General features: G+C 35.7%; 1 protein-coding gene across 1 annotated transcript in view; it reads left to right on the top strand.

Moving 5' to 3' along the window:
* The window catches only part of HNMT (histamine N-methyltransferase), a 46,959-nt gene that overhangs the window by 19,319 nt on the left and 10,275 nt on the right, over nucleotides 1–17,365 (top strand). Inside the window, exons 3-4 of the mRNA XM_058715423.1 lie at nucleotides 15,773–15,880; nucleotides 16,923–17,053. Of these exons, the coding sequence (XP_058571406.1) occupies nucleotides 15,773–15,880; nucleotides 16,923–17,053 (239 nt within the window). The remainder of the gene's footprint in view (nucleotides 1–15,772; nucleotides 15,881–16,922; nucleotides 17,054–17,365) is intronic.

Genomic DNA, 17,365 nt, shown 5'->3' with positions numbered 1-17,365 from the left:
AATTCAGTAATGGCTTGATACAGGTAAAATAGATAAAAAGAAGTATGACAGATCCACATTCTTTTTTGTTAACACATGAATGTTTTCATTCACAGTTTGGAGTATCTACAATGTACTTGGAAGTCCTTAGCATGTGCTTATCTGTAATTTCCCTGAAGAAAAAATTTGTATCTTGCCAGTCCTTTTATGACACTTTAGGACAATCTCTTAATTAGTGAATAGGCTTCCACTTGACACTTACTGTTGAATAAAACTTTGTGATTTAATGTACATCCTCATGCAACCCTGGTGCAGGGGGTCTGTTATCATCTTCATTTTATAGATAGTAAGCCTAAAAATATAGAGAGACTGCGGTCAATGCACAGGGTCTTCTGTAGCTTTGTCTCTATTAGCAATAACAGACTGATAGAAATGATGAAAAAATGTTGGATTAGTTAGCTAATAATTATATTTAATACAAAAATAAGCAACCTATTTGGAGAAAAGTTCAAATTTTTTACTGAGAACAGTTTGAGAAGATTTAAAGAGCCAATATGCAATACCAACGAGATGATAGGGATATGGAAGCTTTCATGTACAAAAGGTAAAAACATGAAATGAAATGAAATTTTCCTGAAAGAAATGTGACATTATGTATCAAGAAGAGCTCTGACGTTCATCTAAAACACACAGGCCTGGTCATGCTGGTGGTGAAAATATTGACATACTTAATAAATAGCCACTCCCCTGCTGTCCTAACACACCCTAGCTGCTGCTTCAGCCCCTCCTCATGGACTCCTGGACATCCCTGCATCCATTCTGTACCCCTGCCCCCTTACCCCCCCATCTCCAAGTGCTCCAGCAATTAGATTGGTCTTATCCAATGAGAGGGCCTCTAAGAATGTGCGACAGGTCATCAGTCTGCATCCTTTCTCAGCATCTGGCACCTTTGTCCTTAAGGTTTTTTTTGTTTTGTTTTTTTATTTTTAATACCACCAAAGATAAAGGGTCTCATTCTAACCATTAATTCTGGTCCTTGGAATTAAACTGAAAAAATTAAGATTTTTTTCACAAAAGTCATGGTTTATTGTCAGGTTCTTCATAATAGTGAAAAATTTAAAACTAACTATATAGTAACTATATGTAAAAATGTATTTACATATATAAATTTTTTATATATTTCCACAAATAAATGTGTACATTTATATAAATTTATATTGTATTTATATTATAATATCAAAGATAATAATTAAATCAATCATTCCACATACCCATTTTAGAGGATATAGTGTTGCTGCCACAAATAATTACTCATTTAAACAAATTTTTGATATATTAGTGGTTTAACCCTCAAGTAAGAAAATCAAAATAACTCATATGCATAATAATCTCACCTGGGTAGAATAAAGAAAATTGTTTGTTTAAAAGTGAAAAAAAAAAAAAAAGGAAGAACTTACAAGGAAATAAACCAAAATGTTAACTTTTGTTTTCTCTGGTAGTGAGACATTTATTTTATTTTCTATTTTATACCTTTGTCTATTTCTCAAGTTTTCTACAGTAGTTATTTATAGCTAGGTGCAGGAAAAAATAAACCTAGTTAAAACTATAATCTTATAGTTGACGAGACATGATGGTAAAGAGTAGACTGACTTCTGATAGCAACTTTAGCTATGTGGCTCATGTCCAAAGCACTGCTCCCACACATATGTTTTCAGGACAGTTTTCCTTTGGCCATTTTTTACCCACTGGCAATAGCATTATACCTGTATAAATATCTGAAGAACTATCTCATCTGTGTTGTAGATTAGCAGAGATTTTCTTCAGAGTACACAGATTCTATCATGCCTACTCGAAGTACAGGTTAGCCATGATGATGAGGTAAGGATGGACAAGAAAGAAGGTGGCTGTCCACTGTCTCTTCCTTAAGATTCTTGATAATACTGATTATTTCTTGCTTTTTATTCCATGAGGACAGCAGGTCCTCAGTCTCTACTCATAAAGGGTATAAATCACTGATAATTTTCCTCAACATTTGTGTTCTAACAATCATTAATGTTGCAGGCTCTTATGAGAGCTTATGAAAGTTATTTGAGAGAGAGAAGAATGAGAAAGCATGCATGCGTGCCAATATCAATGAAATCACACCATATACCTGATTATCTTGGACTGTCTTTGCCAGTCCAACTACTTTCATCTTATAAATCCTGTCTTTGGGCTTGAGGAAGGTAGGAGAGAGTTGGCACTTCATTAAGGGTAACTCAGTATAACTTTTAAACATGATAATATTCTATAGATAGAACTTGCTACTTTCTATGTATGTGCTAAAGTAGCAGTCAAATATCTATATGTTTAAAATTTAAAAATTAAAAGGCAAAATTCAGTCTTTTATGTGAGCTGTCTATTAAATATCTCTACACTTCAATGTTCAACACCCTTTGGGAAATTTTCTCTAAGTTTGTATTTCATACAACATTTTGGTAGCATGGCTTTTCTTAGGCTTCCTGCAATTGCAAAGCATTCAGGCAGTTTTGTTCCTGGGCTAACAGCCAGAAGACACATGAAAGCAATGGCAATGCCCTTTTGACTCAGAATTTATGTTTATAATCCCCTTCCTGAGACCCTATGGCTATTTTAATATTCTACTCTCATATTTCCATACTGACAGAATTGTCTCAGTGGTAAATACTCAATACTTACCCAGGAAAGAGAGAAAGAGAGATTGAGAGAGAAGGGGAGAGAGATGAGGTAATCTTGTCAACAATCTTCTATCTTTCCCATTGCTGCTCAAAATCAGATTGTTCTTGCTCTGGTTGCAAACCCATAGCTGAAATTATTTTTCATCACTAAGCACAGAGTTATCTGGGCAATTTTTCTCCCTACAAACAATTTTATTTGTGCTCGATATTCTGGTAGAGAGAAAAGGAAGATAATAATCTTAATGCAACATATAATAGAATAAAATTTTTCCTACTGATAATCTAAAGAATTCACACGTATTTCGATATGAGAAATGAAGCAATAATAGACGGAAATCAAATGGCAAGAGATATCCCCACAGTTATTAATACTCCATTTTCTTGATCTGCAGATTTTCTCATTAGGGGAAGACCCAGGGTTCTCAAGCTGGGATTTGTGTTTCATTTGATGTAGGCTAAGATAGAAGAACAAAGCAGACAATATGAATATGTGATGTGCACTCTTCCAAGTTGTCATTTTATTATGGGGTTGCCCATTTAGAAGACAAATCTTCATTCCCTCATTCCCAGCCTCCTTCAACTTTCTCTTAAGTGTCACTTTTTCCATGAAGCCTACTTGACCATGCAGTTGAAAATCACAAACTCCCCACTATGGCTTCCCCTCCTTCCTATTTGCCTTGATTTTCGCCATGGGGCTTATCACTATCCGCAACAGTTGAATGTTTTCATCTGCATTATTCATTACTATATACCCACTGATTAGAACCTGGCAGTTAGTAGATGCTCAAAAATATTTGTTGAATTAATGTATAATAGTTTCAATTTATTGAACAATTACTATATAATTATGAACTGAAGTAAATTACCTCCATATAGTGCCTTCAACCTTTACAATGACCCAGTAGCATGAACAACATTATCCCTAATTTACAGATATGTACTTTAAAGGGCAGAGATATTAATAAATTTGTATAAAGTAATTCTGGTAAATACTAAATTTGAGCTCAGTTTTGTCTGTCCATAACCTCTAACTTTTCTTTTCATTTTTTTCCATTTTTAATCAGCTGACCTTGGGTTTAGAGCAAAAATACAACATTCCTCTGCTATCTCAATATATCATGGAAGTTTAGGGTGAGAAAAGATGTCTAGAAGATGAGATTCCCTCCTTTCCTTGTTTTTGAGCTTTTTATAAGTTCCACTGTCATAGGTTTCAAATATATATCCCTCTAAATATAGGCATGATGAATTTAAAATATGGCTCATGTGAAATCAAGATATTTGACTGTAAAATTAAGTAAAGCATTTAACATAGCCCAAAAGGAACCATGAGAAGTTATTTTATATTTATGGCTGATTTGAGGGGCAGGGTGGTACAAAGGAAAGAGATTTGCAAGGAGGGGGATTTTAAGAAATGACTTTTCATTTAACTTTGTAAATCAAAATCAGCAAGTTTTGTTTGACAAAAAATAACACAGGAAGAAGAGAGAGAGAAGAGGGCAGAAAATTTATGTGAAGATATAATAGCTGAAAACTTCTGTAACCTGGGGAAGGATATTCAGATCTAAAAGCACAGAGAACTCCCATCAAAATCAAGAAAGACAGATCCAATACCAAGATATATTGTAATTAAACTGGCAAAATATAGTGATAAGCAAAAAGTTTTTTAAAAGTAGAAAGACAAAAGAAGACAATAACATGCAAGGGAAAACCCATAAAGCTAGCAGGAGATTTTGGAGCAGAAAGTTTCTTAGCCAGAAGGGAGTGGCATGATATATTTACAGTGCTGAATGGGAAAAATCTGCAGCCAAGAATACTCTATCCAGCAAGGCTATCATTCTGAATACAGGAGAAATAAAGAGTCTCCCAAACAAACAAAAACTAAAGGAGTTCATGACCACTAAACCAATTGCAAGAAATATAAAAAGACTCTTTGAATAGAAAGAGGATACCAAAAGTAACCATATAGAGCTAGGAAACACAAAAGCAGTAATAATCAATATTTCTATAAAAAGTCAGTCAATGAAGTCACAAAATAAAAGGATGTAAAATATGGCAACATATACCTCAAACATGGGAAGGAGAAAAGTAAAGAATGGGTTCAAACTTAAATGGTTATTAACTTAATATAAACTGCTATATGCAGAAAAGGTTATATACAAACCTAATGGTAACCATATGTTAAAAACCACTAATAAATATCTAAAGAATAAAGAGAAAGAAATCCAAATATATCACTAAAGAAAATCATCAAATCATGAAAGAGAGAAAGACAAAAGTTCAGAGAAACTATACAGAAACAATCATAAAGCAAATAATAAAATGACAATACATATCTATCAGTAATTATTTTGAATGTAAATGGACTAAATGCTCCAGTAAAAATACTTAGGGTGACAAAATGTATAAAATTCCAAGAACCACCGATATCCTGCCTATAAGAAACTAGTTTCAGACCTAAAGACACATGCAGACTGAAAGTGAGGGGAGGGAGAAACATGGATATCAAAAGAAAGCTAGAGTAGCAATACTTATATTGAACAAAACAGCCTTTTTAAAAATGTTTATTTATTTTTGAGAGAGACACAGAGTGCAAGTAGGGGAGGGGCAGAGAGAGAGGGAGACACAGAATCCGAGGCAGGATCTAGGTTCTGAGCTGTCAGCACAGAGCCTGACATGGGGCTCGAACGCATAAACTGCAAGATCATGACCTGAGCCAAAGTCACATGCTCAACCGAGCCACCCAGCCACCCCAAAACAGACTTTAAAACAAAGACTCTAACAAGAGATGAAGGACACTATATAATAATAAAGGGGAAAATCTAAGAAGAAGATATAACAAATTGTAAATATTTATGCACCCAACATAGTAGAACCCACATATATAACTGTTTTATATAACAGTTAATAACAAATATAAAGGGACTAATTGATAATAATACAAGAATAATAGGGGACTTTAACACCGCACTGACATCAATGCACAGATCATCTAAACAGAAAATCGACAAGGAAACAATGACTTTTATTTATTTTTTTTTTTTTTTTTTTTTTTTAAATTTTTTTTTTCAACGTTTTTTATTTATTTTTGGACAGAGAGAGACAGAGCATGAACGGGGGAGGGGCAGAGAGAGAGGGAGACACAGAATCGGAAACAGGCTCCAGGCTCCGAGCCATCAGCCCAGAGCCTGACGCGGGGCTCGAACTCACGGACCGCGAGATCGTGACCTGGCTGAAGTCGGACGCTTAACCGACTGCGCCACCCAGGCGCCCCAACAATGACTTTTAATGACATACTGGAACAAATGGATTTAACAGAGATATTCAGAACATTCCATCCTAGAACAGCAGAATACACATTCTTTTCAAGGGCACATGAAACATTCTCCAGAATAAATCACATAAAAGGCCAAAAAACAAGCCTCAAAAATTCAAGAAGATCGAAATCACATTCTGCATCTTTTCTGATTAACACACTATAAAACTAGAAGTCAACCGAAAGAAAAAATCTGGAAAGACCACAAATACATGGAGGTTAAATAACATGCTACCAAACAATAAATGGATCAAACAGAAAATAAGAGAAGAAATAAAAATGTACAAGGAAACAAATGAAAATGAAAACATAACAGTTCAAAACCTTTGGGATGCAGCAAAAGCAGTTCTAAGAAGGAAGTTATGGCCTTACAAGCTGACCTCAAGAAGCAAGAAAAATCTCAAATAAATAACCTAACCTTACACCTAAAGGTGCAAGAAAAAGAACAACAGACAAAACCTAAGACCAGCAGAAGGAAGGAAATAATAAAGATTAGAGCAGAAGTAAATTATATAGAAACTAAAACCACAACAGAATGTACCAATGAAACCAGGAGCTGGTTCTTTGAAAAACCTCAATAAAATTGATAACCCCCTAGCCAGACTTAGGAAGCAAAAAAGAGAATGACACATATATATAAAATCACAAGTAAGAGAAGAGAAATAACAACCAACACCCAGAAATACAAATAATTATAAAAGAATATTATGAAAAACTATATGCCAACAAAATGGACAACCTAGAAGAAATGGATAAATTCCTAGAAACATATAAACTACTAATCCCCCCCAAAAAAAGAGGTAGAAAATTTGTAATAACCAGCAAAGAAATTGAATCAGTAATAAAAAAAAAAAACTACCAATAAACAAAAGTCCAGGCCCAGATGGCTTCACAGACAAATTATAGCAAACATTTAAAGAAGAGCTAATACCTAGTCTTATCAAGCTATTCCAAAACAATAAAAATAAAAAAAAGCAAAGAAAACTTTCTAATTCATTCTATGAGACAAGCACTACCCTGACACCAAAACCAGATAAAGACACCACTAAAAAGGAGAACTACAGGCCAAATGTCACTGATGAACATAGATGCAGAAACCTCAACAAAATGCTGGCAAACAGAATCCAACAATACAATAAAAAAAAAAAAAAATCAACACAATCAAGTGAAATTTATTCCCAGGATGCAAGCGTGGTTCAATATTCACAAATCAATCAGTGTGATGCATCAATCAAGAGAAATAATAAAAACCATAAAAACCATATGATCATTTCAATAGATGCAGAAAAAGCATTTGGCAAACTACAACATCCATCCATGATAAAAATCCTCAACAAAGTAGGCTTAGAGGGAACAGACCTCAACATAATAAACGGCATATATGAAAAACCCACAGCTAATATCATGCTCAATGGGGAAAAACTGAGAGCTTTTCCCGCTAAGGTCAGGAATAAGACAAGGATGTCCACTTTCACCACTTTTATTCAACATAGTACTGGAAGTCCTAGCCACAGCCACCAGACAACAAAGAAACCTTAAAGGCATCCAAATCAATAAGGGAGAAGTCAAACTTTCACTATTTGCAGATGACATGATACTTTGTACAGCAAACCCTAAAGATTTCACCAAAAATATAGCTAGAACTGATAAATGAATTCAGTAAATTCATAGATACAAAATCAATGTACAGAAATTGATTGCATTTCTATATGCTAATAATGAAGCAGCAGAAAGAGAAATTAAGAAAAAAATACCACTTACAATTGCACCCAAAATAATAAGATATCTAGGAATAAACCTAACCAAAGAGGTGAAAAACCTTTACTCCAAAAAATATAAAACACTGATGAAAGAAATTGAAGAGAACACAAAGAAATAGAAAGACATTCCATGCTGATGGATTGGAGGAACAATATTGTTAAAATGTCTATACTACCCAAAGCAATCTACACATTTAATGCAATCCCTATCAAAATACCAAAAGCATTTTTCAAACAATTAGAAAAAAAAATTCTAAAATTTAGATGGAACCACAAAAGACCCCAAATAGCCAAAGCAATCTTGAGAAAGAAAAGCAAAGCTGGAGGCATCACAACTCTGGACCTCAAGTTATATGAGGTCCAGTGTAGTGATCAAAACAGTACAGTACTGGCACACAGTGCCACAAAATAGACACATAAATCGATAGAACAGAATAGAGATCCCAGAAATAAACCTACACTTATACGGTCAATTAGTTGACAACAAAGGAGGCAAGAACATACAAGGGGAAAAGAGTGTCTTAGGTAAATGGTGCTGGGAAACCTGGACTACATGCAAAAGACGAACCCCTTATTACACCTACATAAAATTAAACTCAAATGGATTAAAGGTCTAAATGTGACACCCGAAATCCTAAAACTCCTAGAACAAAACATTGACAATAATCTCTTTGACATTGGTCTTAGAAATATTTTTCTGGATCTGTATCCTCAGGCAAGGGAAACAAAAGTAAAAATAAACTATTGTGACTACACCAAAAGAAAATCTTTTGCATGGTGATGGAAACGAAAAACCAAACAGGCAACCTACTGAATGGGAGAAGAGATTTCCAAATCCTATATCCGATGAGGGGCTAATATCCAAAATATATAAAGAACTTTTACATCTCAACACCAAAACAAACAAATAAACAATTCAATTAAAAATGAGCAGAGGATCTGAATAGACATTACTCCAAAGAAGACACATAGATGACTAACAAACACATGCAAATATATTCAACATCACTAATCATCAAGTTAATGAAATTCAAGACCACAATGAGATATCACCTCACAGTAGTCAGAATAGAGAGTATCAAAAAGACCAGAGGTGGCTCAGTTGGTTAAGGTCTGACTTTGGCTCAGGTCATGGTCTCACAATTCGTGGTTTTGAGCACTGTGTCAGGCTCTGTGCTGACAGCTCAGAGCCTGGATCCTGCTTCAGATTCTGTGTCTCCCTCTCTCTTTTTCCCTCCCCTGCTTGCACTCTGTCTGCCTCTCTCTCTAAAATAAATAAACATTAAAAAAAAAAAAAGACAAGAAATAACAAGTGTGGGCAAGGATGTGGAGAAAATGCACCTGGGTGGGAATGTAAATTGGTGCAGCCACTGTGGGGAACATTATGGAAGTTCCTCAAAAAATTAAAAATAGAAGTATACATACAATCCAATAATTCCACTTCTGAGGATTTACCCAAAGAAAACAAAAGCATTAACTTGGAAAGATATATGCACCCCTATGTTCATTGCAGCATTATTTACAATAGCCAAGATATGGAAGCAACCTAAGTGTCCATCAACTGATGAATGGATACAGAAGATGTGGCATACACACACACACACACACACACACACACACACACACACACACACACATTACTCAGCCATAAAGAAGAATGAAATCTAGCCATTTTGCAACAACATGGATAGACCTAGAGGGTATTATGCCAAGTGAAGCGAGTCAGTCAGCAAAAGACAAATACTACATGATTTCACTTATAAATGAAATCTAAAAAACAAAACAAACAACCATCGGGTGCCTGGGTGGCTCAGTCGGTTAAGTGTCCAACTTCAGCACAGGTCATGATCTTGCAGTTTGTGAGTTCAAGCCCTGCATTGGGCTCTGTGCTGACAGCTCAGAGCCTGGGGCCTGCTTCGGATTCTGTCTCCCTGTCTCTCTGCCCCTTCCCCGTTAGTGCTCACTCTCTCTCTCTCTCTTTCCCCCATCTAAAAAATAAATAAACATTACCAAAAAAATTTTAAAAATAACAAAACAAACAACCAAATGAAGTAGAAACAGACTCATATATACAGAGAACAAACTGGTGGTTGCCAGAGGGGAGAGGGTTGGGGGGTATGGACAAAATGGGTAAAGGTGAGTGGGAGATACAGGCTTCCAATTCTGGAATGAATAACTCACAAGAATAAAAGGTAAAAAGGGTAATAATGAAAAATAACCTATAATTCCATCACCCTGAAATAACCAATGATTGTAAATTGGTGTGTATGTTTCCAAACACTGTATATTGAAATGAAATACTCTGTAACATTTTGACATGTTTGGATTTTACCAATTTTGCTAAAATTTCACATATTAACCAACTGAGAAAATCAGTTACATCAGAATAACATGCACAGACTCCAAAGAAGGATGGTATGTTGAAATAGAGTTGTTTAATCATTATAATTTTTCCATTTGTCGCAGGAAACTGCAGATTTTCTTCCAAAACTTTAAGGGGAAACACATAATAAGGCTTTAGTTAACCCAAACAATTGTTGGCATTTATTTATCTAAAGGTTAGGATATTAAAAATAGTCTACTGGGGCACCTAGGTAGCTCAGTCGGTTGAGTGTCTGACTTTGGCTCAGGTCATGATCTCACGGTTTGTGGGTTCAAGTCCTGCATCAGGCTAATGTTGTCAGTGCAGAGCCTACTTCAGATGCTCTGTTCCCGGCTCTCTCTGCCTGTCCCCTACTTGCACTCTCTCTCTCTCTCGAAAATAAATAAACATTAAAAAAATAAGTAGCCTACTATTGTCAGAACTATAATCAAGCAATGCCTAATGAGAGATCATATGTAAAAGGAAACTGACTTTGAGATAGACATGCATGCCTTCTTCCCCTTAAATGCTGTGTTTTGGAACTCAAAGTTAAGATTCCCAGGAGGCTTTTCAATGCACAATACAAATGGGCTACTGGCTTCCACATTTCTTTTGTTTACCCCTGAATTTGCTGACAATTTCTGAATTATTTGATTGATTCATTTCTAGTTTACTTTTGGCACATTAGTCTGGCTTGTGTGCTCTCTAAAAGCATTTATAGGGTGCTTAATGCCTGATACTGGAACACATTCATAATGTTACAGCTCCTACTCAGGAGGACTCAGTTAAGAAAGAACAAATGGTCTCCTTCTCTCTCTCTCTCTCTCTCTCTCTCTTTGTTTTTGTTTGTTTGTTTGTTTGAATCTCTTTACTGCTGGCTCATGATACTATAGGGTCTGATAATCCCTCACATGCTTTTCAGTGATTGATGATCAAATCTGCTCAGTTGTTCAATCTAGCATTTTAGAGTCCTTGATACTTTTTAACAAACTCATTGGAATCAAGCCTTTGCTAGTGAATAAAATAAGTGAAGTAAAGCAATAATTTATATCAGGGCACACAAGGTTTTATCTTTGTTGCCAACTCTAGTCAAATGATGGGTAGTTTCTGTCTGAAGGATTTTGATGCTATCCCAGACTCTGTGGGAAAGACCACCAATGCAATTGGTCATGTGTAGAAGAGTTCAAGATACATAGGAGTTAGATGATATAAGGAAGTGAAGGGAGTGGATTCCTGGCAGAGAAGCAAACATGGGCAAAAGGCTAAAGGCATGGAACAGCATGGTATATATGGAGGGCAGAGAGAAGGGTAAAAATGCAAGAAATTCAAAGTTCCTAGAGCTAAATTTTCAAAATATGAAGCTGTGAGAGATGAGAATAAGGAATCAGGCAGGGTGGTCCATGCTCAGTTAAGGAGCTTGGACTTTATCCAGTTGATTAGTCCTTAGGTTTTAAGCAGGGAAATGATGGGTTTGCTTAGCATAGAGTTTTGAATAATTGTTGTAGTGGTGGCTTTGGAGGGACATAAAGTTCAGCAAAGATAGGGTGAATTTTTAGGGTATTTTTTGCAGTATTCCAAGACAGATAATTTTGGCCTGAACAAGGATTGCTAATAGGAGTAAAAAAAAATAAAGAAACATTTGGCAGGAAAATTTACACATGGCTAGGGAAGGATGAAGCAAAGAGCAAAGCTTGAAAGACTCGATGGATAGTGAACAGCACTGGTGATTTGTTAAAAACATAAAGAATTGCTAAGTGTTTAGGCTAGACTATAGGACATAATACTGTAGGTCATCTGTTACTCACTTTTTGTTGAAGATGTTCATATAAATCATTTAAAAAAATTTTTTTTTAACGTTTATTTATTTTTGAGACAGAGAGAGACAGAGCATGAACGGAGGAGGGTCAGAGAGAGAGGGCGACACAGAATCTGAAACAGGCTCCAGGCTCTGAGCAGTCAGCACAGAGCCTGACGCAGGGCTCGAACTCACATACCACGAGATCGTGACCTGAGCCAAAGTCGGACGCTTAACCGACTGAGCCACCCAGGCGCCCCTATAAATCATTTTTTAAAATGCATGTCTCCTATTTCTAAGAGATACCAGAAAGCAAACTATGTAGGGTATGAGATCAAGGAATATTTTATATTTTGGGTGATCTCTACATCTATCTGTCTATCTATCTATCTTTTGCAATAAGAAAAAAGAGTCCATTATAAATAATAAACATAGCACAGAAAATAAGTGTCCCCATACCACCATAAGCATGATGGTATTACTTACTGTCAAACTCAGGACGCTTTTATTAATGAGAGTTGTAGTGAATGAGTAAAGAATTAAAATTATTATAAGTTTTAAAAATATTTATTGATATTTTTATTATAAAACTTCTTTATAAAATAGTTATGTATAAAATACTATAAGTACAATGAAATACTAAGAATACTATAACTATAAAATAGTTATTTAAAAAACTATTTACAAAAATAAAACTCTAACAATATTGGTTTAAAAATAATAATTAAAAAAAAATCTTAGAATAAGAAACAAAACCAGATGGAACACCAGCACAATAAGCATAAAGTGGAACTGTCCCTGGCAAACAAGAAGTCTGGTTACTCAACTTATGAAGTCAGAAATGGACTTTATGTGCTAATTCCTGATGTAATAGTTTCATTATCTCCTTTTGTTGTTCACTCATTTCTGCTAGGGATCCAGCAGTGAATGCACAAATGTTCATGGGCTCACATTCTAGAGGCTGTCATGTAAACCCATGCTTTCCATGTTTCAGTTGTAATTCTAGCATTGTCTCTTCCATCACTGCCCTAAAAAGAGACACTGGCTGGCTCTGACTGTAGTAGAACATTCTGCTGGTTGGGAAAGTAACAATATAGGAATATACTGTGGATATGTGCTGGATACATTCTGCCATTTGGGCAGATCCAAAATGTTGGGGTCCACCTTAGGAGAAGCAGCTCATCAAGGCCCAAGAGGAAATTACTGCAACCTTCTGAGTTTCAAGGGATCCTCAGGATTGATGAATCCTCAGAATTTTTTTGTTTAAAATATATGGCTAGTTTGATAGAGGCAAGAATAGAATTTTGGGCCTCTAATTCTTTGGGGCAAGGTGGAATCTGTTTCTCATTAGTCCACAGCTTTTTGCTCTAGTTATTATTTTTTATCATTCAAAAATAGTTACTGGAAAGAAGGGAAAACATTTCTTATGCCCTTTTAGTATTTGGTGCCCTCCTCTTTCTTAGTATGAAGTAGAAGAACTAACACTTCAGAGTCAGAAAAGTGTGCCTTAACTTTAGGCATATTAATATCCCCTGTGTGTCAAATTACTCAAATCACCTTATGTGGTTGGGAATAATATTGTGAGTGATAACATTGTGTGCAGGATTAAGTGAGATGATCCAAGTAAATTGCCTAGCACAGTGTTTGACAAATAGTAGGTGGCCAATAAGTGGGAGCTAGAAGAATTATTTTTTTTTCTTTTTTTTTTTTTTTTTTAAATTTTTTTTTCAACGTTTTTTATTTATTTTTGGGACAGAGAGAGACAGAGCATGAACGGGGGAGGGGCAGAGAGAGAGGGAGACACAGAATCGGAAACAGGCTCCAGGCTCCGAGCCATCAGCCCAGAGCCCGACGCGGGGCTCGAACTCACGGACCGCGAGATCGTGACCTGGCTGAAGTCGGACGCTTAACCGACTGCGCCACCCAGGCGCCCCTAGAAGAATTATTAAGGAAAGTATAAAAGGCTTCATGTTGGTGAGGCCAGAAAACTGTCACATAGGCTCCTTTATCCTCCATTTCAGCTTCCTTCCAGCTCCTTCCCCTCCCAACCCGCACCAGCTCCTATTACCAGTACTTGGGGCTTTCATAATACGGTTAAACTATCCTCTTTTCCTGGTCTAGCATCTTTTGTTCTTGATTTATCTTCCTCATTTCCCTCCTTCCAGATTTCCTAGTCTTATAACTTATGCTTTTGCTGCTGCCTGCTATATCTAACCTTGTAAAGGTTCTGTTAATGTCATTTATGCCAAAATGTTAAAGACTAACATCATTTTCATATGCTAGTCTTGCCAGCACATAGGTCTACTTTAGTAAAGGTCAATATCATAACCTTAGAGAACAAATGCAGAACATAAGTTGGAGGTATCAGCAATAGGGACAGAGGAGATATTTTCAAAGAGAGGCATGGCACTCAAAGATAACAATAAAACTAACGAACAGCTAACATTTATTGGGTGTCTATTTTGCACTGAGTTTTTATATGCATTGCCTCACTGAACTCTCACAACTAATAAATTCTGTACTATTATTATTGCTATTTTTCTGATGAGGAAAATGCAGCTTGAAAGGGTAAAGCAAATTGCTGAAAGTTATATACACCTAGTAAGTAGAGAAGACAGGTTTGGAATTCAAGTCCATCAAACATCACTATCTCTCACATGCAATCACTTACAAGCTAAATTTTCATGAAGACAGATGGCTCTGTGCTCTTCCTATCATTTGCTAGAGCCTAGTGCAGTGCTTGACATATAATAAACAAGTAATTGTTGGTGCATGAATTAATGAATAGGTATCTATTCTATCATAGCCTCCTCTTCATTTACCTCACTAGAATCATCTTTTGCTTGGAGGCTCTCCCTTGTCCAATATTCCAAAACTCTGAGCCTCCAGTAGTCCATGTACACCATTCCGTTTCCTGATTTCATATCTCTAACTTGCTATCCTATCCACCTGCAATTCTTCCTTTCCCCAGAGGTCTCTCAGTTAACTTCCACCGAGCCTGTAACACAGAGCTCAGGAATGGTCTACTTCCATAAATCTTTCCATTTCTCTGACTTCTCCTCCTATCCTCTTCCTCACTGTCTCCTTTCCTCTTGCCACCATGGCCCAACTTGACAGGGTTCCTTCCATGTCTGTGTCTTCCACTAGACCATGGTGTATTTGAAGGTAGATGTCTGGCATATTTCTGTATAATTTTTTTGCACCTAACATATTTTTCTTCTGACACTTCTCTAAAGTTTATTTATTTGTTTTGAGATGGGCGAGGGGTAGAGAGAGGGAGAGAGAGAATCTCAAGTAGGCCCTATGGTGTCAGCACAGAGCCAGACGCGGAGCTCAAACTCATAAACCATGAGATAATACCTAAGCTAAAACCAAGAGTCAGACACTGAGCCACCCAGGTGCCCCTCTTCTGACATATTTTATATGGTTCTGGCTTAGCCAAGTGTATCAATTCTAAGGTGCTTTTTTTTCATATTTTAACATCTTTGAAATTGGGATACATCTTTCAGTTGATGGAAACTTAAAATTATAATTGACAGTGTTTTTTTCTGACTTAGTAGAAAAAGAAGAGTTGATTGAGTCCTATAATCAATGGCAGCTTCGAGTTAACATAATGCAGTACTAGATAATAAATAAAGGTTATACGAATGAAGGAATGAATAGCAATCATAGCCCTCCTCAAATCATATTATTATTCTAGTTACAACCTAGCACCACAGACAGTGTGGCAGGGCCACAGTTGAGCATCGTTCTTTACTTATGCTGAACTTTCCTAGTACAAGTAAGACAGGCAATAAACTACCTCAAATTATTCCTAAGCATTTCTTTCTGGAATTACATGATTTGTTCCATATGCTTGTCTTTTAGGTGAAATTGATCTTCAAATTCTTTCCAAAGTGCAGGCTCAATATCCAGGAATTCATATCAACAATGAAGTTGTTGAGCCAAGTGGTGAGCAAATTGCCAAGTACAAAGGTACCTGTAACCCATGGTGTTGTATGTCAAATCCTATCCCAAATGGCTTATCATTCCAAATATGTCGCCTCAATCATTAACAACATAATTGCTGTGATATATTCTTTGTAAGCTTACTGGGAAAAGAATGTATTTAATTTTTTTTCTTGACAGACATGACTAACACCTCAGAAACATGAACAGTGAATAATTAGACTTCCTTTTTTACCGACTTTTCATCTATTCCCTGGTTATCAGCTATTATCGTTGATGTTTTTTCTTAGAGACGTAGTCATTAATTCATTAATAAATATTTAAACAGAATCCTTGCTCTTAAAGAACTTGTGTTTAATGGATTATAACAGGAGTCAGCAAACTTCTCTGAAAAAACACACAGTCAACATCTTAGACATAGAAGGCCACATGATCTCTGTCACCACTAATCAACTCTACTAATCAACTCTGCACAAAGGCAGCCATAGATGATACTGATAAACTAAGTGTTCATATGTTCCAATAAAACTTTATTTATAAACATTAAAATTTGAATTTTATATCATTTTCACATATCATGAGGTATTATTCTTCCTTTGATTTTATTCAGCCATTTTAAAATGTAACGACATGAGATATAAAGGATAGGCATAAAGTCAGGAAGTACAGTAGTATATATATTTTAGCTTGTAGTCCATTTAGAAATAGGTGGTGGACCAGATATCGTCCACGGACCATGGTCTGCTGACTCCTGGGTTACAGAATCATATCACTTGTTTTCCATTGATAAAATTCACCAGTTGATTCCTCATCAACACAGAGATAATGTAACCTATGTCTGATAAGTGTTCTCATTATTTCTTACTGACTCTTTCTTTCATCTCTAATTTCATTTAACACTAGAAAAAAAATCAGTATGAACTCTGGTCTTCCAGAGCTACATAAAAAAGAAAAATGTGCTTTATATCTGTTATGTATATAACATTGATTGCATTAAAATTCGAAATGGAAATGGATTCTGCATTTGCAATTAAAATTGATGGTGTGCCACCTCTTCCCTGTATTTTAGAGCTTGTAGCCAAGACATCAAACCTTGAGAACATAAAGTTTGTTTGGCATAAGGAGACATCATCTGAATATCAAAACAGAATCACAGGGAAAAAAGAAATTCAGAAGTGGGACTTTATTCATATGATTCAGGTAAGAAATATTTATTGTTGTATATTCTCAGAAAGGAGATTTTTCAGAAATATGTATGAAGAGTGCCTAATATTATACCTTTAGGAAGAAAAATGAAAATCTGATTTCTGATTTTACAAGTGAACATTATCTGTCCAAAATGAGGATAAAAATGTTTATAATACTAAGAGATTCACTCTAACACTCAAAAAGCTAGTTTTTTATACGTGAATTACTTTATAGTTTTTTTTTTTTAATGTTGGTTTAATTAACTTTGTAGGATTGAAAGTTCATAGGTAGGTTTGAGGACAGTAGAGTGTAACATATCCTAGC

This window comes from Neofelis nebulosa, chromosome 2, assembly GCF_028018385.1.
Source record: "Neofelis nebulosa isolate mNeoNeb1 chromosome 2, mNeoNeb1.pri, whole genome shotgun sequence".
NCBI classification, from domain to species: Eukaryota; Metazoa; Chordata; class Mammalia; order Carnivora; family Felidae; genus Neofelis; species Neofelis nebulosa.
This window is presented reverse-complemented; position numbering and strand designations above follow the sequence as displayed.